The following is a 24518-nucleotide window of genomic DNA, read 5'->3' on the forward strand; positions in this document are numbered from 1 at the left end:
AGCATGGCAAAGAGAAAAAGGCACCAGTCTTAGTATTGGCAATGACTTGGCTTAATTCTGCCTGTAACCCCTTACTAGCTGTGGGACATGGATGTGTCATGTAACCTCTTCTTGATCATCTTAAAAATAAGGAGTCTAAAGTTAGCCTAACTACCCCTGACATACGATTTCCAGAGCCTCCATTGTAGATATTTTCCAAGAACATTCTGAAGGATTGTTGCTTCCTTTAGTTTGGGTACATGGTATCCATGCTCTTTCAGAAATCATCCAGAGGAAATCCAACCAGTACATGAGATCCACACCATTATTCTACTCCATTCTGGGTTGTATATGGGGTGAAGGATATGGACAGACAAGAGTAAATATAGAAGGCAAACAGGAGATTCGAAATACTGGAACCCAAGATGTAGGACTATCAATTAAAGGAACAATGATGTTTTAACCTAGAAAAGAGAAACCTGGGGTGGGGAGTGAAGGGGAAGGGAGATGATAGGAGTCTTCAAATATTTTAAGGACTTCCCTATGGAGGAGGAACTAACTTCTTTTCTTTGATTCTGCAAGGCAGAACCAGCTGAAAAAGAGAAAATGCAAGGAGACAAATTTAGGCTTTATATAAGGGGAAAAACCCCACCCTTCTTTTAATGAGGTGCACAAAAGTGGGTTACCTTAGGAAGTACTAAGTCCCATATCTTTGTGTAATATTTGTTTGAAGAGTAATGAAAGCTGACTAGAGATGTCCATAGAGTAGAATCTAGATGACTATTAGTAAGGAATAAAATTTACAGAGGGACCACATGTCTTTCGAGATTTATTCAGTTACAATCAATAGTTTTACTACTTGGCATAGGACCTGATACCTAGTTGGTACTTAATAAATGTTTATTGAATTGAAGAGTATACCAAGGCTGAAAACCAGAGTTTTAAGGCAAGATGTAAATTAGTGGACAATTGGAAATATTTAGCATAATATTTGTTTGATGTACTATTTCTTTTTTTTTTTCCTATGAGGCAATCTGAGTTAAAGGCAATCTGGGTTAAGTGACTTATCAGGGTCATATAGCAAGTGTCAAAGGTCAAATTTATCTCAGGTCCTCCTGACTCCAGGACTGGAACTAAATCCAGGGCTGGCTACCTAACTACCCCTGACATACTATTTCCACAGCCTCCATTGTAGATATTTTTTTAGAACATTCTGAACAGTTGTTGCTTCCTTTAGTGTGGGTACATGGTATCCATACTCTCAGAAATCATCCAGAGGAATTCTACCCAGTACATGAGATCCATACCATCTTCTTTCCATATCTGAGACTACCAAGGGATCTCTTATTTAGTGCATGTATTGTCTTACTTTCACCACATATGTGCTACTTCCTTTTTTGCACACACATGTCTTTTTATAATGGATGACAGTGTCATACATCAGAGCTATTAACAAAAGAGAAAGTGTGGTGTTCAGTCTTGAAATTTAAGCCAGGGGGTTGAACTGAAATAACCTTTTGAAGTGGCGGAGTGGAATAATCATAAGATTTGGAGTCAAAAAGTCTGTGTTCAAGCCCTCAGTTCTTCTTAGCAGCTGCATGATGGTGGCAAGTTATTTTACCCTCCTTGAGTTCCTATATGGTAAGGTTGTTGTACTAGGTGAGCCTAGGACTAGGGTCTTCTCCTTGAAAGATTAAAACCTTTCTTGATTGCATGTGGTACAGATGCCTGTAATGTGCTAATGCTTGGCATCTGTGTGATCTTGACCTTTCACCTCTCTGGACTTCAACTAGTTTCTTTAAAAGGAAGCCTTTTGATTAGATCATTTCAAAGATCTGTCCAGGGTCTAAATTTATATCTTTTAAGCAGGTAAATGCAAATATAGGTCTCTTCACTCTGCCTCTAGTCCATAAAGTTTCTCTCCTTTCCTTTAGGAAAGAAATTTGGGTAGACAGCAGGTGGATGAGAAGTTTCTTTATCCTTAGACCTCATCATCGGAGGGAGAGAAAAAGGCAATTAATTAATCAAGAATCATTTATTAAGCACCTACTATTAGACACTGTTCAAAACAAGGTGAAACAGGATTGTTGGGGACAGACTGGGTGAGCCTATAAGAAGAACTGGGTGTGTGAAAGTGCTTTGTTAGCCCAGATGTTTGTCCTTCAGTTTTGAAGAAGACCACAACATCAGGGAAGTGGTGCGTGACAAACACATGCATTGGATTGAGTGAGGGAGTGTTATGCCAAATCACCAGCTTTACTTTCTCCTCCAGAGTCATCTGAGTCCAGTGGCCAGAAATGAATCTAGATGCCTGGAGATGACCCTGGATGCCAGACAATCAAGGTTAAGTGACTTGTCCAAGGTCACCCAGCTAGTAAGAGTCAAGTGTCTGAGGCTGGCTGATCCTACTTTGCCTTTTGCTCTCAGTCGCTGGTCCTCGGGAGTTTCCCCAGCAACGTTTAGGGCAGGTGGCAGGGAGTTCTGTCATTGGGATCACACCCTTTATTTTAGGGTCCCTCTGTTAGTGATCTTCCCGGTTTTCTCACTCCCCCCTCCCCCCAGCTATGCATTTGGAGCTGAGAGAAGTTCATAGGACCCGAGATCTAGCAATGGAAAGGAGCTCAGATGGAAGGACTAATCCAACCTCCTCAATTGACAGATGAGGAAACCGAGACCCGGGGATGCCCTCCCAAGTAACACGGGCTAAATAAGATCTTAGGTCGACTCTGAACCCAAGACCTCTGGCTACCAAGACCCCATTGTCCTTGTGCTGGAACCCGCTCGGAGCCGGGGATCTGGCCCCTTGGCGTAGTCTGGGCCGCCCTTCCCACAAGCTGTCGGACCCTAGGCAAGGTGATGCACTCCTCCGAGGCTCGGATGGGACGGCCTCCAGGGCCTCGGAGCAATTCTGAGCGATTCTGAGTTCCTCCTCCTCCTCGGGCCCGCGACCCGCCACCGCCCTGCCCCCTTGCCAGGGTTTGCTTTGTCCCCGGGTGTCCGGAGCTGCTCCGTCCCAGGCTACCTGGGCGACTTTCACCTCTCGGGCCCCTTCGCCGCAGTTTCCCGACGGCCTCGGGGGACCCATCAGCCGGGAATGCTCCTCACCTCCCTCAGCCCGGGCTCCCCCTTCCCCCTCCCCTAGAGCTCCAGACGGGAATCCCACCCATCGGCAGCCAATAGGCAGCGGCGTGGCCCCCGGGAGCCGGGGGGAGGGGGGTGTGATGCAGCCGGCATTTCTTCCTTGGCTGGGGGAGGGAGGGGTGCCGGGGTTCAGAGCTCTTCAAGTCACCCAACAGGCTTGCAGGACTTGCTCCCAGTAGCAGGAGGGGTGCAAGACCTACTTCTTGGGGTCGCGCCTTGAGCCCACCCGCCGCGCAGCCTCCTGATTGCTTGCTTCCCTCTTACCCTCCGGGTCTGGGGGGCGGATGGGGGTCCCCTGAAAGGGGCGGGGCCGCTGTCAGTCTCCCCTCGAGCAGAGGCTGCAGCAGCGGGAAGTGGGAGTGAAGGGGGGCGCTTACCTGACACACCTGGCTAAGCCGCTTGCCCCCGGAGCTGTGCCCCCCGTCCCAGGGGAAGAATGCTGGCGCCCCGCCCGATCCCCCAGAGGGGCAGGTAACCCCCTCCCCGCCCCCCGCATCGCCCCATTGTCGGCCCGCGATGGATCTCCACCATCCCCACCTCCTCTTCCTCCTCCTCCTCTTCCTCCTGCTGACGACCTTGGGCGGCGGCGGCGGCCCGGGGCAGCTGTGGAGCCTCTGGGGGCTCGGGAGCGGAGCTAAGGCAGGTTCCTTCATCCGGCGAGCGGGGCCGGGGGGCGAGGGCTGCGAGGAGTGGGAGGATGCCCGCTGCCCAGCGACTTCAGCCCCGCTTGTCCCATCTCTCTTCCAGACGCTCCAGATGTGCAGCCTCTGCTCGGCGGCTTGGGCAGCTGCGTGGACCGGCGGCGGCGGCGGCGGCGGCGGCGGCTGGAATCAAGGTGGGCGCCTCAGCCTTGCCTCGGAGCGGCTCTCCGGGCGCTCGATCCTTGGGTAGAGCCAGAGCCACCCTGGTCCGCACTGCCAGGGAGCGCGAGGGCGATCTTGAACCTCTTCCCTCCTCTGTAGGCTTTGGGGGCGGGTACCTAGGGGACTGATCTTTAATCAGATGTAAGGTTCCATGGGCTAAACAGGCGTCCCGGGAGTCTTCTGTTGCCTTAGAATCTGAGCTACACCGTGGACATGCGAGCTACTGCTGCCTAGGGGAGTCACAACCTGTAAAAACGCGGTAGTGCAGCACTGGGGGTGCGCTCTCCCCCACTACCTACACCCACTACCCATGGCTTCCCAGTCCGGCTGATTCCCGCTCTTGGCTCAACTTGGAAGGCAGTGCAGAACTGAAGAGTGTCTCCAGCACTTGTGCTAAGTGGTGAAGATAGGAAGAATGCTTAACCCCCCCCCCCCCCAACAAGCCAGCTCCTTCTGATGGAGTAAATCACTTACTCCTGACAGTCTACTAAACAGCTGGGTGCATGCAAGAAAAATGAGAGTAGATGGGAGGTAACCTCGGTCGGAAAGGCCAGCAGAGGGTAGAATTTGAGCTGAGACTTGAAAGGAAGACAGACAAATTAAGAAGGGAAGGTGGGGAGGGACACACTGCCTAGACTAAAGATAGGGGATCTGCTTTGAGGAATTATTGTACAGTGAAGGGGAGTAAAGTGGAAGAAGACTGCAAAAGTAGGAAGGAGCTCCTTTAAAAAAAAAGAATTTTAAATGCCTGCCAGAGAACTTTTGTATCTGACCCTATAGGCAGTAGGATAGCCCCTGGAGTTTATTGAGTAGAGAGTGGGGTGACCCATTCTGACTTATGCTTTAAAAAACCCATGCCATGAGGCTTTCCCCTAGTTCTGTTAGTATCTCCAAAGCATCAGTGAACCAGGTGGGCTATTGCTACATAATCCTGCCCATCCTCTTTGCACAGTATTTATAAACTTGACCATACCTTCATACTTCTAGAGCTCAAGTCATCATTGTCAACAGGCTTATGCCCACTCAGCATCTTCCAGTTGGTCATGGGGTTGTTTGTAAAACAGATTGTCTTGAGATTGTGGTATTCCTTAGAATACCATTACTTTGGAGAGTTTTTAAAAGAGATGAACAGTAGAATGTTTGAGATTTTGAAAAGTTGTTCAATCTCCCTAATGTAGGTAGGATATTAGCTGAGTCTTCCTTCTTACTAAATTCTATGTCCAACTCCATTGTAAAGTGACTGTCTAATATTTATCTGTTTATTCATTTTCAGTTGTGTTCAACTCTTCATGCTCCATTTGGGGTTTTCTTGACAGAGTGGTGGTTTGTCATTTCCTTCTCCAGCTATTTGACAAATGAGGAAATTGGGGGAAACAGAGTTAAGTGATTTGCTCAGGGTTGCATAGCTAGCAAATGTCCAAAGCTGAATTTGAATTCTGGTGTTCCTGACTCCAGACCCAATACTCCATCCACTGATTCACCTAGCTACTTACCTGTAGATATGTACTGAGGAATTAACTCAATAGGCTATTCATCAAATTGAATGTCCTAATCTGGATAATGTGTATTCTTTATCTGGATTTTCCAATGTGGTTGTCTATGTAGAAGGCATCTGACTATATCATAGCATTCACAAATTGAAAGACTCCTAGAGATGATATCTCCAGTCTTATTCAGGCAGCATAATATAATGATAATTTAATGTTCTCTAAGCTCTGCTTTGACATACTATGTTCAGTGCTTTAAGATCCAGTCAATCACTGACATTCTATGTATTAAAGACCCTTTTAGTTCTAAACTTCTGTGATTCTATATCCTGAAGGAAATATTTCATAAAGTTAACCTTGCCCCCCTTTACAGAAGGTCCTGGCTTTGACTTTCTGAGATTCTGCCTTTATCTGAGGTTGGAGATTTGATGTCATGACCACTAGCTTTTTAAGCATCCTTCACTTCTGTTATTTATTAACCCCACTGGGGAAGAAGGAAAACCTTTGATGCATTGTTTCAGGCACTTTGGAGAGAACAACATAGCTCTGTCTCTGTGTACCTAGTAAGAGAGAGAGAGCCAAATCTAGAGACCTTGGAAAGTCTAGAATTTCCAACTTTAAAGCCTTCCCCCCTCCTTCTTTAGATTAATGTCAGAAGTGTGCTGGTAAATATTTAACAACCAGCTCACTGAGGGAAAAAAAAAACCACTGTAGTCTTGATATCTGAAAATTTAATCTATCTTTTTTAACATTTCTCTCCCTAAATCTGGATAATAATCAAAACAACAAATTAAACCCTGATTTGTAGCATTTGTTGATTTCAGAGGTATAAATGCAGACACTGAAAATTTGACAATCAGACATGAATCAGCTCCAGTATAACCTTAGTTAGAGTGTACATATTTGGAAGCTATGGGAAGAGGGTGAAGTGAAGGGAGGAAGAAAGTAGTCTGTGAGGGGATGATGGAGTAAGGAGGCTGAGGACACTTCAGAAAACAGTTTCTAGAAAGAAACTGCATTGAGGTGGTAAGAACCCTAGATTTGGAATTGGAACACCTGATTTCAACAAAGCCACTTACTGGTCTTGGGATCTTGGCTCTACAATGAAGTAATGAGCTTAGAATAGACCAGAAGTTCTTAACCTAACATACGATTTTTAAAATATTTTGATAATGGCATTTCAGTATTGCTGATTTCCTTTGTAATGCTCTATATTTTATTTTGTGCATTTAAAAACTTTATTCTGAGAAAGGGTCCATACACTTCACCAGACAGCTAAATGGATTTTTAATACAGACTACTAAATTTTGTATTATTTTGAAAGACAAAAATAACATAGACCAATCATCTGTCTTTTCACATTAATAGTCTTCTTTGCTCTAAGGTCACCCTGCTTATCATAAGGACTATGAGGTCTTGGAGGGGTCAAGAAATCTTAGTTTTAGTTCTAGCTATGCCCCTTACTAGCTTGTGAGCTTGGGCAAGTCTCTTCCTCTTTCTAGGACTGAGGTCACTCAAAAATAAAAAAGAATTTGGATTAAATGTGCTATTGGGGTTAAATGACTTACCCAGGATCATATTCATTGCACTCTATCCATTGCACCACCCAGCTGTCCCACTGGACTAAATATTCTAAAGTATCCTTCTGCTTTGATAGCATCCTATATTCTATTTTAATTTTCTATATTCAAATGTTTCTTTTCTAGTGTTCTTTAATGTTTATGCTGTGTTCTCATTTCTTTTTGTAAGATTGCTTCTGTAATTCTCTATCATTCTCTGATTTTATTTCCAAGAATACTTTTTCCCCAAATCAGTTTTTTAAATAATATTTTGGAGATAATCTTTTTCTTACTTAGAACCAAAGAAAAATTAGCCAAGAGCCCTCTAAATGAAAAGTTACTTAATTTAGTGTTATTTTAAAAGAGTTATAGAATGTGGTTCAATTATCTGCTTTTTACATGAACAATTAAAAATATATGGGTAAAAATCTATTTCAGGCTTCCATTTTTACCTATTAAAGAAGAGAGGGTTTGCTGATCTATAAAATGAGGTTCAATATATCTACCTTAATGTCCTGCAATTAAAATGAGATAATCCATGTGAAAGAACTTTGAGAGAGCAGGAAGTCACTGGATATAGTGACTGGTTTAGATAAAAGCCATATATATTCCTTCCCATTCTGACTTGTATAAAACATGAATGTAAGTCTAATATTGGAGTTATATTTCAATGTATTATTATATATTACTGTCTTTTCAAAGAAATATTATTTTAGGATTATAACCAGTATTTTGGAGTGACTTTGATACATAGGTAAATATAGTATTATATAGTAATACTGCTGTCCTGTGGCTGACCAGTGTAGAGTGGAATCATGATCTCATAACAATCCTATATCAATAGGGCAGTGGCCTGGCTAGGATTTATAGTTACTCTGTAAGGTTAAAAATCTATATGTAGGGGCAGCTAGGTGGGGCAGTAGATAGAGCATTGGCCCTGGAGTCAGGAGGACCAAGAGTTCAAATTCGGTCTCAGACACTTAATAATTACCTAGCTGTGTGAACTTGGGCAAGTCACTTAATCCCATTGCCTTGCCAATACAAAAAGTGTACAAATAAAATTACCTTTGACTATTCTTTAAGTTGTCCATATTGCCAAAGAGTACATGACACACAAAAAAAAGATTAAAGCTCTCTGATTTTCTCCTTTTGGGAGGAGTGGAGGAGGAAATCTATAGGAAGGCAAGTGAGTGAATTCATCCTAAAGGCATGAGTTATGAAACTCCATTATATAATGAAATATGCTTAGGTCTTAGGAAGACTTGAAATTCACTCTCAGATACCTTGCTTTCTAGCTAAGCTACTATTATCAAATCACTCACCCCTTACTCACACATAGTTTTTTCATCTATAATATGATGATAATAATAGTTATATGCGATTAATGACACTCATAGGACATTAGGGTTTAGAGGTCAAAGGGACTTAAAGCATAGCTGTCTAGCCTTAGGGAAGAGAAAACTGAGTCCCATCAAAGTGAATGACTTGCCCAAAGAGAAGACAAATGACTTGCTCTAGGTCACCTTTGTAGTAAGTAGTAGAGCTAGAAGCTAGGCCTGAGCTATTTTCTTTCTTTCTTTCTTTCTTTCTTTCTTTCTTTCTTTCTTTCTTTCTTTCTTTCTTTCTTTCTTTCTTTCTTTCTTTCTTTCTTTCTTTCTTTCTTTCTTCCTTCCTTCCTTCCTTCCTTCCTTCCTTCCTTCCTTCCTTCCTTCCTTCCTTCCTTTCTTTCTTCCTTCCTTCCTTTCTTTCTTTCTTTCTTCCTGTGTCTTTCTTTCTTTCTTTTTCTTTCTTCCTTCCTTCCTCCCTCCCTCTCTCTCCCTCTCTCTCTCTCTTCCTTCCTTCCCTCCCTTCTTTCCTTCTGTCTTTTCTTCCTTTCTCTTTCTGTCTTCTTTCTTTTCTTTCCTTCTTCTTCCCTTCCTCTTCCCTTCCTTCCTTCCTGTCCTTTGGTCAACAAAATACATGTTTTCTTCCTACCTTTACTAGCTGTGCAACCTTAGAAAAGTCATTTATCTACTCTTGACCTTCCTTTTCTCTTCTATTAAAAAAAACAAGGGACCTGGACTACCAGCTTGGTTCTTCTATAATCCAAGACCCACTTTGCTTATATTCTAGTGTCCTGTGATCCTTCTAACTCTGGCATTCTTGAATTTTAAATAAATCATTTCATGTTCTTTATAGCTCTTAGATTCTCAGAACTGAAGGTACTCTCCAAGCATCTAACCCAACTCTCACCTGGCCCTTGGGTCCTCTCTACAATATTCTGGTAAATGGCCTTCCAGTCTCTTCTTGGACAGCTCCAGTGCCTGTGGATATCCTCAGGACTGTTTTTGACTTGAGAAGAGTCCTTATATTAAACTGAAAAGTCCTAAGGACTTTGGAAGTAGATTATCAGCAATTAGAAGACCTGGGTTCAGATCTTGACTCTGATACATAACTAGTTAGATGACCTTGGGAAAGTCATTTTATATCTTTTGCCCTTCATTGTGATAGGAGAGTAGCATAAATCATTCTCAAAGAAGACCATAAATAACATCAGGGAGGTGATGCCATGACAAGCAAGTGAATTAGATTTTAGTGAGGGGATACAGGGCTAAGTTACCATCCTTTCTTTCTCCTCTGGAGCCATCTGGGTCCATTGGCTGGATATGGATCAGGAGAACTGGAGATGGTCCTGGATGTGAGGCAATCAGGATGAAATGACTAACCCAAGGTCACACAAATAGTGTCAAGTGTCTGAGGCCAAATTTGAACTCAGATCCTTCTGACTCCAGGGTCAGTGCTCTGTTCACTTTACCATCTATTTTAGAACATAGAACTTGGAGTGAGAAAGATCTGAGTTCTACTCCTTCATTGGACACTAACCATAGTTCTGTGACTATAAGCAAATCAACTACTCTTTCTGTGCCTCCCTCAGTTTCCTCATCTGTAAAATGGGCATATTAATAATTCCTACCTCTCAGGATAGTTATGAGGATCATATGATATACCATATAAAAATGTTTTCCAAACCTAAAGAACTATATAAATACTATTTGTTGTCGTTATTATTTAAAATTTTCTCATCTGTAAAATGAAAGGCATTGGACTAGAAATGATCCAATGCTACAACAAATATTTTTGAAATGCCTACTCCACATGTGAGGGAAGGTGATAACCGCTGGTGAAGATACAAAATGTAAGACATGGTTCCTACTCTTAGGGAATTACATGGCATAAGATACCAAAACAGGAAAATTACAATCCTTGATATTAAGTTCAGGAGAGAGAGAGAGAGAGGGAGAGAGAGAGGGAGAGGGAGACAGACAGATGGACAAATAGACACAGGGAAAGAAAAAGACACAGAAAAAAAGAGTGACAGAGACAGAGAAAAAGATATACTGAGACAGAGAGAAAGAAAACAAATCTGAGATAGAAAGGGAGCGATAACCACAGAAAAGTGAGATGGGTGCAAGTGGTCATCTCCAGTGAATCTTTCCAGTTCTGTGTCCTGTAAGAAATGATTATGCATCAAATGGTGTTTACCTTTCTCCAAGAGGTTTTGATGGTCACATTTGGTTTTTTCCCCCCACTACAGATTATGTCTTTGTGACACCTGTCGAAGTGGATCCTGGAGGATCCTACATTTCCCATGACATTTTGTACCATCGACGACAGAAACGGTCACCTCAGAGAACTAGGGGCTCCTTGCACTATAGATTTTCAGCATTTGGGCAAGAAATGCACTTAGAACTTGAACCTTCTGCCTTCCTTGGCCAAGATCTTCTCGTCCAGGTCCTAGGAAAAGATGGAGTCATGGAGTCTGGGAAGCTTGCGGTCGAGCATTGTTTCTACCAGGGATTCATCTGGAATGACAGCACCTCCTCAGTGGCACTGTCGACATGCATGGGATTGGTGAGTGTGGCTGCTGAAGGAATCTTGTCCCAGCTTTCATGTTTTGTGTGACTAGGAAATGCAATTGGGCCAACAGATGTGGGTAATATAAACATTCTCCTGCTAAATATGGCATGTTTCTTCAGCAGTTTTGCTACATCCCATTGTGAGTCAAACTTGTCTATTTTGTTTTATCATTACAATTCAAATGGTCATAGATTTAGTGTTAGAAGTGACCATGTAAGTTGTTGAGTTCAACCTCTTCATTTTGCAGATGGGGAAACTGAGGCCCAAAGAGGTAAGTGACTTGCCCAGCTTCTCACCACTCAATAAGTGTCTTAGATGAGATTCAAACTCAGAACTTCTAATCTAGGCCCAGTACTCTTTACAATAGAAGCTGCCTCTCAGGAAATTCAGTTTAACAAATATTTAGTTAGGAACTGTTATTTGCTAGGAATATACTATGAAAGGCCCTGGGAATGTGTGTTCTCATTAGGTTGAGGAGTCAGTGGTGTGGTGCAGTGGAAAAGGCCCCTGTCAGAACTGGATTAAAATCTTGTTTTTTGCTATTTGTGTGACTAATTGTGAGTCACATTCTCTTCTTTGGGACTCAGTGTCCTCATCTGTAAGATGAGAGTTGAACCTGTTCCAGATCTCATTTTCATCTTCTGATTTTTCTCTCTATTCTTCCAAAACACCCCTTCCCTCCAACACTCTCTTCTGATTCTTGTAAAATTTTGTGGCCATCATGGAGCAGCTAGGTGGCGCAGTGGATAAAGCACTGGCTCTGGAGTCAGGAGTACCTGGGTTCAACTCCGGTCTCAGACACTTAATAATTACCTAGCTGTGTGGCCTTGGGCAAGCCACTTAACCCCATTTGCCTTGCAAAAAACCTAAAAAAAAAAAATTGTGGTCATCAAGTCAGTGAGAGGCACCATGACATCATGCCTCAGAATCAGGAAGAAGACCCAGAATTTTGACATGTGACTTGAGTCTGGGACCCTGGTCAAGTAGCTTCACCTAGTGCCTCCAATAACTCTCTTAGACTATAAGTTGCAGAACAACGTTTTGGCAATAATAGCTGACATTTATATAGCTATATAATAGCTATATAATAGCTCTAAGGCCAAGGTCTCCCATTGCATCCAGGCCAATCTCCAGGTGTCCTGACCACTGGACTCAGATGACTCGAGGAGAAAATGAGGCTAGTGACTTAGCACATCCCCCCTCACTCAAATCCAGTTCACTTGCATGTCATGGCATCACTTTCCTCATGTCATGGTCCTCTTCAAGAATAAAAAAGTACAGAATGTCTTTATTATAGTTTAAAATTGCCCTAAGACTTTTGGGATCCACCCTAATCTATGGTCGAATTTTGTAGCCTCCCTGCAAGGTGGGTATTCCTATTGCCTCCATTTTATAGATGAGAATGTTGAAATGAAAGAGGTTAGGTGACTTGTTCTCTTACCTGTATGAGGCAGGATTAAAATGACCTCAGGTCTTACTGTCACCAAATGCAGTTTCCTGTCCCCTACTATGCCACCTTGCTGCCTTCATTGGGAGTGAATCCCTTTTATTAATGAAATCACAGATCTGGACCAAGCTCTTTCCCTTAAATTTTGATTGCTGAAATTTCCCAAGATATCTTGGGGTTTATGGGCTAGATTTCTTATTTAAGGACCAAACCTTAAATCTAAATCACTCTGTCTCTCATAGATTTATCAACATTAGGCCCCAGCCCAAAACTCTCTTGGTCATTGTTTAGGTCTTTATGACTTAGAGTCTAAATAGCAGAAACCCTGTCCAGAAACCCTGAGGGTCTTTCCCTCCCAGATTAATTTTTTTTTTGACTAGGCCAACTAGATTATCTTTTTTTTAACCTAGCCTTAAATCACCAAATGGGCATTGCCATCAGTCAAACTGAGACCTGAGAAAGACCTTAGCCTCAAAAGGCTAGTCTTCACTGCATTCAGCACCATCTCTAGTCATCCTGATTCATATCTGTCCACTGGACACATGGCTCTGGAGGGAAAGGTGAGGTTGGCAACTCAGCACAGTAACTCCTCACTTAAATTCAGTTCCCTTGGACATCATGGTCCTCTTTGAGAAAATGAAGGACACACAGCAATTACCACTCTGAAAAACCAACCAACAAAACAAATCCAGTCCTTCACTCAGGTTGTCCATCTGTTCTCCTTTACCCTAATTGACCCAACTCCTCTCAGGGAGCTTGAAACATTGCTAGCACCATGGGGACAAAGCTTGGAAACTTGGGAAGAGTCAGTCACTTGATATCTTTGGGCTTTGTTTTCTCATCTATGAGATTAGGGGATTAGAGGAGAGCTGATCCCTTCGGTTCCTTCCATTACTAAAACCTAGGGTTTTCTTTTCTCTTCAATGATTTACAGACTTCAAAGGAAGACTCTTTACACCACACTAAACTATCTCTTGGTTATCTATGGCACAGTGTATGGAACACTAGCCTTGCTGTCAGGAGGAAGGGGACTTGAACCCAGCCTCAGACATTTGACTGTTACTAGCTGTATGACCTTGGGCAAGTCACTTAACCCTGGTTGCCTGGCATCCAGAGCCATCTCCAGTTATCTTGATTCATATTTGGCCACTGGATCCAGATGGCTCTGGAGGAGAAAGTGAGGCTGGTAATTTAGCACAGCATTCCCCTCACTCAAATCCAATTCAAGTGCTTGTCACCGCATCACCTCCCTGACGTCGTGGTCCTCTTTTAAAATGAAGAACAAAATATTGATAATGAAGACTAGAACAAAAAAGCTTATAAGAGATGCCAGTCAATCAATATTCATTTAATGGCTATTTTGCACTAGCTACTATACTGATTGTCAAGGAACAGAGAAAGCCAGAAACCCTGTTCTTGCCCCTCAGAGAGCTTATGTGCTAATGGAAGAGGCACAGAAGACATGGGCAGAATAGATGAAGGTCATCTGAAAGGAGAAGACTCTAGGGAAGGGAAGGCTCATTTCCTATTGGGGGATAAAAGTGATGGTTAGTTCAGGAGAGATTTCCCCAGGGATGTAGCATTAGTGTTGTTCAAGAATAAATAGTTCGGGGGCAGCTAGGGGGCACAGTGGATAGAGCATCAGCCCTGGAGTCAGAAGGACCTGAGTTCAAATCCAGATGCAGACACTTAATGATTACCTAGCTGTGTGACCTAGCTGTGTAACCCCATTGCCTTGCAAAAATCTAAAAAAAAAGAATAAATAGTTAGTATTTCAAAAGGTAGAGATGGGGAGAACCCAGGGAGTCCACTTAAGGCAGAAGAAACAGGATGACCCCCAGGGGAGAAATGAATTGTATTCAGAAATGTGCTAAGTCTAACCCAAATATCTGACTTCCCTTCATACTCAAGCCCAGGTGCCATCTCCTCCTGAATTGAATTGAATGTTATTCTGCCATATCAGGTATTTGGGATGCTCTGTGATGTATCCAATGTCTGTAATACTACTATAGTAATAACCTTTGTTGTAAATTTTCATTAGAATGTAAGAATCTTGGGGGCAGGGATTGTTTTTCATGGGTTTTGTATTCCTATTACTTAGAAAGTACCTTACACATATTTGCTTCCTAATAGATGCTTATTGAATTAGATCATCAATACAAAGAGTTGTGATTTTGAAGCATTCTAATTTTTTTCACCATTGCATATTGTAGTCCATCTATTGTCTTAGTTCAGAAAAGCTAAGGGGCTAGTCCTTAGTCACACAGCAAGCAAGTGTTGGGATGAAATCTGAATTCAGGTCTTTCTGATTCCCGATACCGAACTTTATTTTTTAAATTGTACTGACTACTATTGTCAACTCAATGATGATAAGAATTCCCATTTTTATGTTGCTTAAAGTTTTTTTTTTAATTTTTATTTATTTAAGGCGATGGGATTAAGTGACTTGCCCAGGGTCACACAGATAGGTAATTATTAAATGACTGAGGCAAGATTTGAACTCAGGTTCTCTAGACTCCAGGGCCCTATCTACTGTGCCACCTAGCTGCCCCATTGCTTAAAGTTTTTAAATCATTTTCGTCACAACAGTAGTGGCACTGTGGAAAGAGTATAGGACATGGAGTCAGGACATCCTGAGTTCAAATCCTATCTCAGACATTTTCTACCTGTGTGACCTTGGGCAAGTCACTTAATCTGTTTGACTCATTTTTCTCAGTTGTAGACTGAGGATAATAAGAACCCTGAAGGGTGTAAGAAGGTTGTTTTGAGGATCACATGAGCTAACATATTTGGGTTTTTTTGCAAGGCAATAGGGTTAAGTGATTTGACCAAGGTCACACAGCTAGGTAATTAAATGTCTGAAGGTGGATTTGAACTCAGGTCCTCCTGACTCCAGGGCCAGTGCTCTATGTACTGTGCCACCTAACTGCCCCCAGCTAACATATTTGTTAAGCACTTAACCTAGTGTCTGGCTGTTCTTCAGTTATTTCAGTCATAATTTGGGGGTTTTCTTCAAAAAGATATTGGTGTCATTTGCCATTTCCCTCTCTAACTCATTTGACAGGTGATGAAACTGAGGCAAACATGGTTAAATGACTTGTCTAGGGTCACCAAGCTAAGACGTATCTGAGGCAGGATTTAAACTCCCATCTTTCTGTCTCAGGCCTGGAACTTTAGTTATTGAACTATCTAGCTCATAGTAGGTTTATAAATGCTTATTCTCTTTCTCCTTCCCTAACAACAATAATAAATAATAATAATGATTATAGGATTGTTAGAAATTCTTGGAACACATTATAACCAGTTTTAAAAACCCTACAGAGACACTTTTGGAACAAGCAGACATCACTTTAATGAGCGATTGCTAAACTTGATAATAAGGGACCACTATTGGATTTATAAAGTGTAACCCGAGAGTTATCTTCAAGTGCAGTTTATAAAACTTCCAGAAATAGAATCTATTCCAAATATAGATTAAAAATATTTCAAAATACAGAAACCCAGCAAGACAAAAATCACCTGGGAGTAGGATGACGTGTGTCTCACCCCTTCTTGAACTAACTGCTACTGGAGTTGTATCTAAGATGTCTTCAGTTCTCCTGCAGGAGATGAGCTTACATCTTAATACTTTTATTTACTTTCAAAAAGCATTTTATTTTATCCACTTGTGTGAATGACTATCGAACATGACATATAAAAGAATCATAACAGGATAACAACTTGTCTCAGGACCTTTTTCTACATGAACCCCAATAGAAAAGAATGAAATGATGATTATAAAGGTAATAATAGATTTCATAAATATTTATATAACACTTTAAAGTTTGCATAGTGCTTTAATTATTTTACTTTATTTGGTCCTAGCAACAATATCAAGTTGGTAAAATAATTATCTTCAATTTTCAGAGAAATACATTGAGTCTTAGAGGAGCTGAGACATGCCTAAGTTCATATATTTATTAGGTAACAGATCAGACTTGAACTCAGGTCTTCTGAAAAAAGATCTAGGTCTATTTCCAATACCTGGCAGCTGTTGTGATGTAATGTTTTCATTCAATATATCAACTGGAGAGAGTATCTGCAATAAATCTCACTGGGGGTCCAGGTGGGTAATGTTGGGGAAAGGGACAGTGCTTGTGGGATTTGATTGACTGTAGGAGACCGTAAACATTTTCTGAGGTTGGCTTGCATCTGAAGTGTCACTGAACTATTTAAAATACCAGCAAAACACTTGAATGTGTGTTGAAATACAGGTGCTCAATGTGTTGGCCAAAACATCATGACCAGATGGAAGCAGAACGGGGAAAAAAAAATCTCATTTTGGTCTTAAAGCTAGTAAAAAAAAATTGCTCCCATTTCTCTAGTGCTCTGTGGTTTATGAAATGCTTCCCACCCAGGAAGACTTTCAGGTGGGTAGTGAAAATATAATAATCGTTATTGACATTTTTTTCTTCAGAAAAATAGCCTGAGAGATGGAATCACACAGCTAGTAAATGTCAGAGCTGGAATCCGAACTCAGTTCTTTAGACCAGGTCTCCCCCTACTCCAGTGGAATAGTCTTTGGACATTCTGCTATTAAACTAAGCAGGGGAAAGATCTGGGAACCAGTGAATCTACTGTCTTAGGAGATAGGTAGAAGACTTTATAGAGCAAAGATATAGGTCTAAGTGGAGACTAAAGGATGATACTCCAATTAATGAGGCCATGAAAGAACAGTAACTTGTCAAATGATGTCAAATGAAGTCATTATTGAGACAAGATAGAAGTTTTGAGGATTCAGCTAAAGCAATGCTCAGAAGAAAAATGACATTTTTGATAAGACACATTGACAAATTAGAAAACGAGAGCAATAATGAATTGAGTATCTACTTAAAAAAATTAAAAAACACACACTAGACTGAAAGAAGTTTACAAATTCTCTGTGTTCTACTTCTGGTCAGGGACAAAACTCTAATGTCATCTTTAACTCTTCGTTTTTCTACCTACCTACCCTATCATGAAGATAGGCAAAGCACCATGAAAATTTCATTTCATTTTTATGTCTTAATTACAAACTTTCAGCAGGAATCAACCTATAGAGATACTTATTCGTTAATAATCTTTATTGATTAGTGACCACAGCAATTCCCATTGAGCTGTGGCAACTCTAAGTTTTACAAAGCACAACCACCCCATAGGGCAGCAAGGGCAAATCTTGTCCTGTGTCTTCTGCAGGGCAGGAAGTGATCTGCCCACTCTCACATAGCCAATAAGCATCAAAGCCGGGATTTGAATAAAGGGCTCTTGGCTCCCAGCCTAACATATTCTCCATCCCATGCCTTGCATAGTGTGATAATCTTTGGTTTATGACTTGGTCCCCATTATCAGAGGTCAGATTGCAGCTATCCTAGAACTGGGTCAAGCCAGGGGTATTCCCTCCTGGCCCTTATTTTGTGGCTTGACCTCCCCCTCCTCATCACTGGATTTGCTCTCCAGCAATTAAGTCCTAAGCTGTCCTTCTCCTCCATGGTTGGCCCCACTCCTCCTTCATATGGCCTGTTCATTAGCAGGGACCACTCTATGCTCTAAGGGCAAAGACCCCTTCTGCCAAAGCCCGGCATGGGGAAGGGGCAGGGAGATTGTGAAGCACTTGTGTTTCCGTAAGCAGCAGACACTCTTTGATCTGGGCTGGGTCGTCTTTTTCACGCCTCAGAGGATTCAATCACTGAGTTCTCTGTTGTTGACCATAGTGGAGCTTAGAGAGAAAAGTCCGTTTGTGAAGGACTACTGAACCGAAAGGCGTTAGTGCAGAGCAGAAAGGGGCCTGGGTTCATGGCTTTGTTGGGAAGCTGTGAGCAGCTGACATTGAACCACATTCATTCATTCATTTGTTCCTTATTTATTTAGTGTCTACTGTGATCAGAGCACATCAACTGCTTCACTGAAGCAGCTCATTGTCATGTGGAGGTCCGGGGGGGGTGGTGAGGATGCAAGGCCATGCCAACAAACTTGGGAAGGTTCTACCAAGCTGGGAAGACTTCGAGCGTGCCAATCTGTTTTTGGAGGGCAGGCTGAGCTACATTCAAAGGGAGGCTCTTTTTAGGGTTGACTGCAGGGCCAGTGAGGTTCCCACCTCTAGCAATGTTCCTTAAAACCCTCTATCTACCTGGTGCATGTGCAACTATGTTTAGACCGGACCCTGGGGGTGGGGGGGAAGACCTGCTCAAATTTTTGAGGCTCATGATGCAAACCTGTAATGGAGCTAGCTCAAGTATCATTACCCCTTTTTTGTGCTTAAGTCAATGGAGGCTACGAAAAGTTAGCAAGTTGATGGCATTTCAACAAGTTTCTCCTGCTTCCAGTTGTGCTTTCCCCACTAAACCAAACTACCTCTTCCCAAAGGATTTTTTCTCTTTCACAATAGCCCTGAAAGATAGACTGCACAAAAATCATTGTTTCCATTTTACAGATTATATCAAAAGCAGCTCACATTTATGTGTTACTTTAGGGTTTATGAAATTTTTCTCCACAGCAACCCTGGGGATTTTTATTTGTCAAGAGAAGGGAAATAGCTTGCCCAGGGTCACAGAATAAATCAGTGGCAGGGCCTGGAATTAATCTCAGGTGTTATAGATTTGAATCATCCTTTTCCACTAACTCTCTGGGCCCCAATTTCCCCAAATGAATCATGAAAGGGTGGTAGATCTGTTCCCTTCCTGTTGTGACATTCTGTGTTTTCACTGTTTCACTTGCATTGCCCAGGGTTCATTATTATAGAAGTGGCTAGATGACCCAGTGGATAAAGTGGACTTGGCATTGTTGAAGACTGAGTTCAGATTTTATAAATGAGAAAACAGTCTCCAAGTAGGTCACAAACCAAACCAGTGGCAGGGCTTAGGCTTGAATCCAGATAATATGACCCTCCCCCCATTCTCCAGACCTCAGTTTCCCCATCTGTGTAATGACAGTGTTGAGGTTGGAAGATTCTTCCAATGTGATATTCTATTTTTGTAGTTTCAAATTAGATGTCCAGGATTCCCTATGAATACTACATTGCACAAGTGTCCATTCTCTTTTTTCTTGATATTTTCTTTTATTTTCAGCATTCATCCACTTGCATATTTATAAGTTACACATTTTTCCTTCCCCCCCCTTCCCATCTCCCTCTCCTCAGTGGTGAATAGTCTGATGATAAAAATTGTGCATGTACATTTGTATTTAACATATTTACAAATTAGTCATTTTGTGTATGAGCAATTAGGAGTAAAGGAAAAGAAGACCATGGAATAGGAAGGAAAAACATAAGAGAAGTTTTTCAAAAGTGAACATAGTATGCATTCAGATTCTGTGGGGTTTGGTTTGGTTTGGTTTTCTTCTAGATGTGGATGGTATTGTCCATACAAGGTCTCCCAGGGTTGTCCTAAATCTCTGCACTGCTGGGAGGAACTGCATTCATCAAAGTCGATCAACTCACAATGTTACTAACAAGTACAATGTTCTCTTGGTTCTGTTTTCTTCTCTCATCATCACTTTAAAAAAGTGAACATAATATGCATTCAGATTATAGTTCCTGTAATTTTTCCATACTTCTCTACAATCTAACCACTCATTTTTTCAAATGTTGTTGCCTGTTTTTAAACATCTTAATCATTTCTTTTTTTTTGGGGGGGGGAAGCAGTGGCATGTAAGTGACTTGCCCAGGGTCACACAGCTAGGTAATTATTAAGTGTCTGAGGTCAGATTTGAACTTGGGTCGTTCTGAATCCAGGGCAGATGCTCTATCCATTGTGCTGCGCCCCCCACTCATAGTTTTTTCAGAACAATAGTACTCCATAACATTCATATGCCATAACTTGTTCATTCATTCCCCAGTTGATGGACATTCCCTCAATTTCCAGTTCTTTGCCATAAGTGTCCATTCTTATGGGAAGAAAGACTGCATTTGGGGTCAGAAGGTCTCTATTCCATTCCTGACTTGGACATTTCCTAGGTGAATGACTATAAGCAAATCCATGCGAAATGAAGATAATTTTTGTATACTTCTCCCCAAAGGAAAATCATTTTTCTACTATAATCCCCTAGAACTGAGGCTATTTTTTTCTTTTTGTAAGATGGGGGCGGGATTAAATGACTTGTCCAGGTTCACACAGCTAAGTAATTAAGTATCTGAGGTGGCATTTGAACTCAAGTCCTCCTGACTCCAGGACCAGTGCTCTATGCATTGCACCACCTAGTTGCCCTATTATTTTTCATTCGTTCTCATTAATACAATATGTGAGTCTTCTTCTTATGCCTTATTCTCCTCCAGTAACACTGGACTTTTTGCTATTCCTTGCACAAGACACTCTCAGACTATGCATTTGCCTGGCTGCCTCCACACCTTGGAAATTCTCCTTCCTCATTTCTGCCTCCTAGGTTCTCTGGCTTCCTTCAGGTCTCAACTAAAAGACCTCTGCAAGTGGCCTTTCCTGGACCCCTATAATGCTAATGTTTTCCTATCTGTGTAAGCTCCTTGAGGTCAGGGACTACATTTGCCTTTCTTTGTTTCACACACAGACACACACACACACACACACACACACATATATACATACCCCCCCCACACACACACATATATCACCCTACAGTTCCTAACACAAAGGTGCTTGATTACAGAATTGACTTTACTACCTTAAATGAATTAGTGCATCAGTGGAAGTATTCTAGAAAAGTGTTCAAGAAAAATATGAGATTACTCCCTATTTCATACTAAAGCTTCTTCATTCAGTTTCTAGTAAGGGCCTTTTTTCTTCCTTGTGCTCTGTTTTATGGGATGTGCAAACTCATGAAATGGAATCTGTTTTTCTAGTAGTTTATGGGTTGATTAATTTAAGAAACTTCTGCTAAGCATCCATACTGTGCTTAGGTAGAACATAGCTCTTGAAGGGCAGAGACAGTGTCATTTTTGTCTTTGTATATCCCAAGCAAGTTTGCTGACTTTCCTATAGCAACATTTTCTAGGCAATGATGAATGAATGAATTATATAAAAAATTACATGTAAATTATATTTTAAAAAAGACACCAATTATGTATTTACTATGTAGAAATTTTTTTGCCAAACACTGGGACTTTAAGAAGAAAAAGCAAGATTATCTCAGTTTCCAATGAGCACTAAACAGGGAGACAACACATATATGAAACATCAGCCAAAGGACAGATAGGAGGACCCATCGTCTTTAGGGCTCAGTGGCAGAGCAGATGGTTGTGCATCTTCTCCTATGGTATTTCTGTGGTGAAAACTGTATCTTTACCCAATATTGAACCATCAAGGATTTTGGTGGCAAGGATTTTTTATTTTCAAGTTTTCATACCTGAGGCTATTGAGGAGGCAAGAGATGCAGAGTGAGAGTATAATAAATCACATTTGGGGGGCAGCTAGGTGGTGCATAGCCCTGGAGTCAGGGGGACCTGAGTTCAAATGTGACCTCAGACACTTAATAATTGCCTAGCTGTGTGACCTTGGGCAAGTCACTTAATCCCATTGCCTTAAATAAATAAAATTTAAACAATTTTTACAAAAAGAATAAATCACATTTGGATTCTTAATAATTCCTGATATAAAGGAAGTGAAAATAGAACCTTAGAAAATAAAGTCAATCCTAGCCCCTGGACCACTCCTAGTATATACAAAAAAGAAATCTGTTCAAGTGGTAGCAAACTTTGAAAGCATTGAGGAATTAATTTTCAAGGTACTTGAAAGGGAAGATACAAATGATTAGAAATAAATCATGGATGTTGTTGTAGTCAGATTAATAAAAGATGGCAGTAAAGTTATCAGTAAACTACTACTTGCCTGCATTGTCACATATATGAAGTTTGGGCTAAGAATTATTAAGGGTAAGTCAGAATTTAATTAATTAGTACATAGGAAAAATTAATTAAAGAGGGTTAAGGCTTAGAGAGGTCAAAGGAAAGTCAGTAGATGGAACATTAAAATTGGAGTCAGGTAGGAACCTAACTTAACTTCAATTTGCTCATTTGTGGGGCAGCTAGGTGGCACAGTGGATAGAACACTGGCCCTGGAGTCAGGAGGACCCGAGTTCAAACCCAATCTTAGACACTTACTAATTACCTAGCCCTGTGAGCTTGGGCAAGTCACTTAACCTCATTGTCTTAGAAAAAAATCAATTTGCTCATTTGTAAAATAGAGACAATATGAACCCCTACCTGACAAGACTGTTGTGAGGGTCAGAGAAGATAACTTTGGCAAAGTGCTTTACAAACCTTAAAACACCTTTAAAAATGCCAGTTATTATGGATCAGAGTCAGAGTCACACCCAGGTTGTAAGTAGCAGCACTGGAATTTGAACCTACGTTTTCTAATCCTACACCTATTGCTCTTTCCATGATACCATAGCTGCCTTCAACTGGATCCTGAAGGTTGAGTAGGATCCAGATTAAGGGGCTAGAAAGAGACAGATATTGTCAGCACAGGATCTGGATCATTCAAATACCTTGGGGATAACGACTTCACTTCAGAGACACGACTAAAAATGTCTAAGCTTTATTAACCTTAAACAGATATTAAATTATCTGCTAATCTCAAGTAGCCATATCCATAGTAACAGGACAGATTTACTTTGAATTAGAATTAGAGAATATAGATTGGAAATTTGCAGAGATTTAAGAACTTGGGATACAAAAGGTCAAGGAATTTTGAAACATAGAATGCAAGAATCAGTTATAGAATATAGAGTTATAAGTGTTAGCACTAAAATGTTCCTTGGATGATAAAATGTCAGATATAGGATGAACCTTAGAATCTAGAACAAAGCATGTCAGAGGTGGATGTGACCTTGAAGACTCATCTAGATCAGTTCCCTCATTTTACAGGCTAAGCAACTGATTTTCACAGAAAATTAATTTCCTTAGTCACACTGACTCAGTAGCAGAACTGGGAACTAAACCCAACTCTCCTGATTCTTGGCCCTGAAGTTCTGATTCTTAGGATTTTTTCCCTAACATGTTTATCATTGAATAAGTTAGCTGAGTTTCCACCCATGAAATAAGCAGGTTTATAGAAGATAGAACTGATAACTTTTGGGGGAAACAAAGTCATCATATCTATCCAACAGTCATCCATCATCCCACCACCCTTGCTCAAAGTTAACAGTTAAATAAAGGCTACTTAGAATGAACTAGTGGTAGATGCCACTTTCCACTCTGGCCATTTCTTGCTTGTTGGCAAGAGCATCCATCTTCAAGTTTTTGACACTATTATTGTTTATTGTATTTGACTATTATTATTGCCTTTTAGTATTGCCTTCTTTTGTATTATTGTGATCATGCAGATTTTCTTTTTGGTTCTGCTTATATTGTACATTTTATATGTCTACTATGTTTCTTTTTTGCAAGGCAATGGGGTTAAGTGGCTTGCCCAAGGCCACACAGCTAGGTCATTATTAAGTGTTTGAGGCCGGATTTGAACTCAGGTACTCCTGACTCCAAGGCTGGTGCTCTATCCACTGCTCCACCTAGCCGCCCCTCTACCATGTTTCTCTGAATTCTTTATCTTAACAAGTGACTACCTGTTCAAGACTCAACATATCATCCCTACTGATGGGTCTGAAAATAACAAGAACATTTTCCTGGGCATTATCTGTATATGAGCATCTGCAAAATCACTTGGTTCTTCATTATATCCAGTTCTTCCCATGAAAGTCTGTTCCCACAGTTTTTCTATCCAATTATAGGGGAGATCATACTCAAATGCCAGACTACAAGCCTGGGAAGAGAGATCTGTCTGGACAGAGAGCTGACCTCTTGTGAGGAGATGCCTTTGATGTAAATAAATCTGGGTTTTCCCTTGGGTTCTTTTGAGACTTTTAAAAAAAATCCATTGCTACTGAGCCTTAGAATGTTTCTACTTTCATTATTGAGAAAATAATTTTTAAAAGACGTATTTCTTTTAAAAAATTATACCTTAAAAGAAGCTAGCTATAAATTGAAAGGAGTATACTTTTGAAAGACAACATGGGAAACTAGTTCTGACTCCCTGGGTTTTAATGCAGCAATTATTTGCTTCAATATAATTTTTTTTTGGTTTGAAGTTTCATAGTTTTCCCTCTATTTCTTGAAGCCTTTTTTATTTTACTTCTAGGAATCATAGAATGTCACAGCTATAGG

At 41.1% G+C, this 24518-nt stretch overlaps 1 protein-coding gene across 1 annotated transcript in view; it reads left to right on the top strand.

Moving 5' to 3' along the window:
• The first annotated feature begins 3254 nt into the window (after positions 1–3254).
• Positions 3255–24518, top strand: part of ADAMTS18 (ADAM metallopeptidase with thrombospondin type 1 motif 18) — a 190268-nt gene continuing 169004 nt past the window's right edge. The window contains exons 1-3 of the mRNA XM_074203596.1: positions 3255–3759; positions 3868–3955; positions 10604–10920. Coding sequence (XP_074059697.1) covers positions 3637–3759; positions 3868–3955; positions 10604–10920 — 528 coding nt within the window. The 5' untranslated portion in view covers positions 3255–3636. The remainder of the gene's footprint in view (positions 3760–3867; positions 3956–10603; positions 10921–24518) is intronic.

The sequence above is a fragment of the Macrotis lagotis genome, chromosome 1 (assembly GCF_037893015.1).
Source record: "Macrotis lagotis isolate mMagLag1 chromosome 1, bilby.v1.9.chrom.fasta, whole genome shotgun sequence".
NCBI classification, from domain to species: domain Eukaryota; kingdom Metazoa; phylum Chordata; class Mammalia; order Peramelemorphia; family Peramelidae; genus Macrotis; species Macrotis lagotis.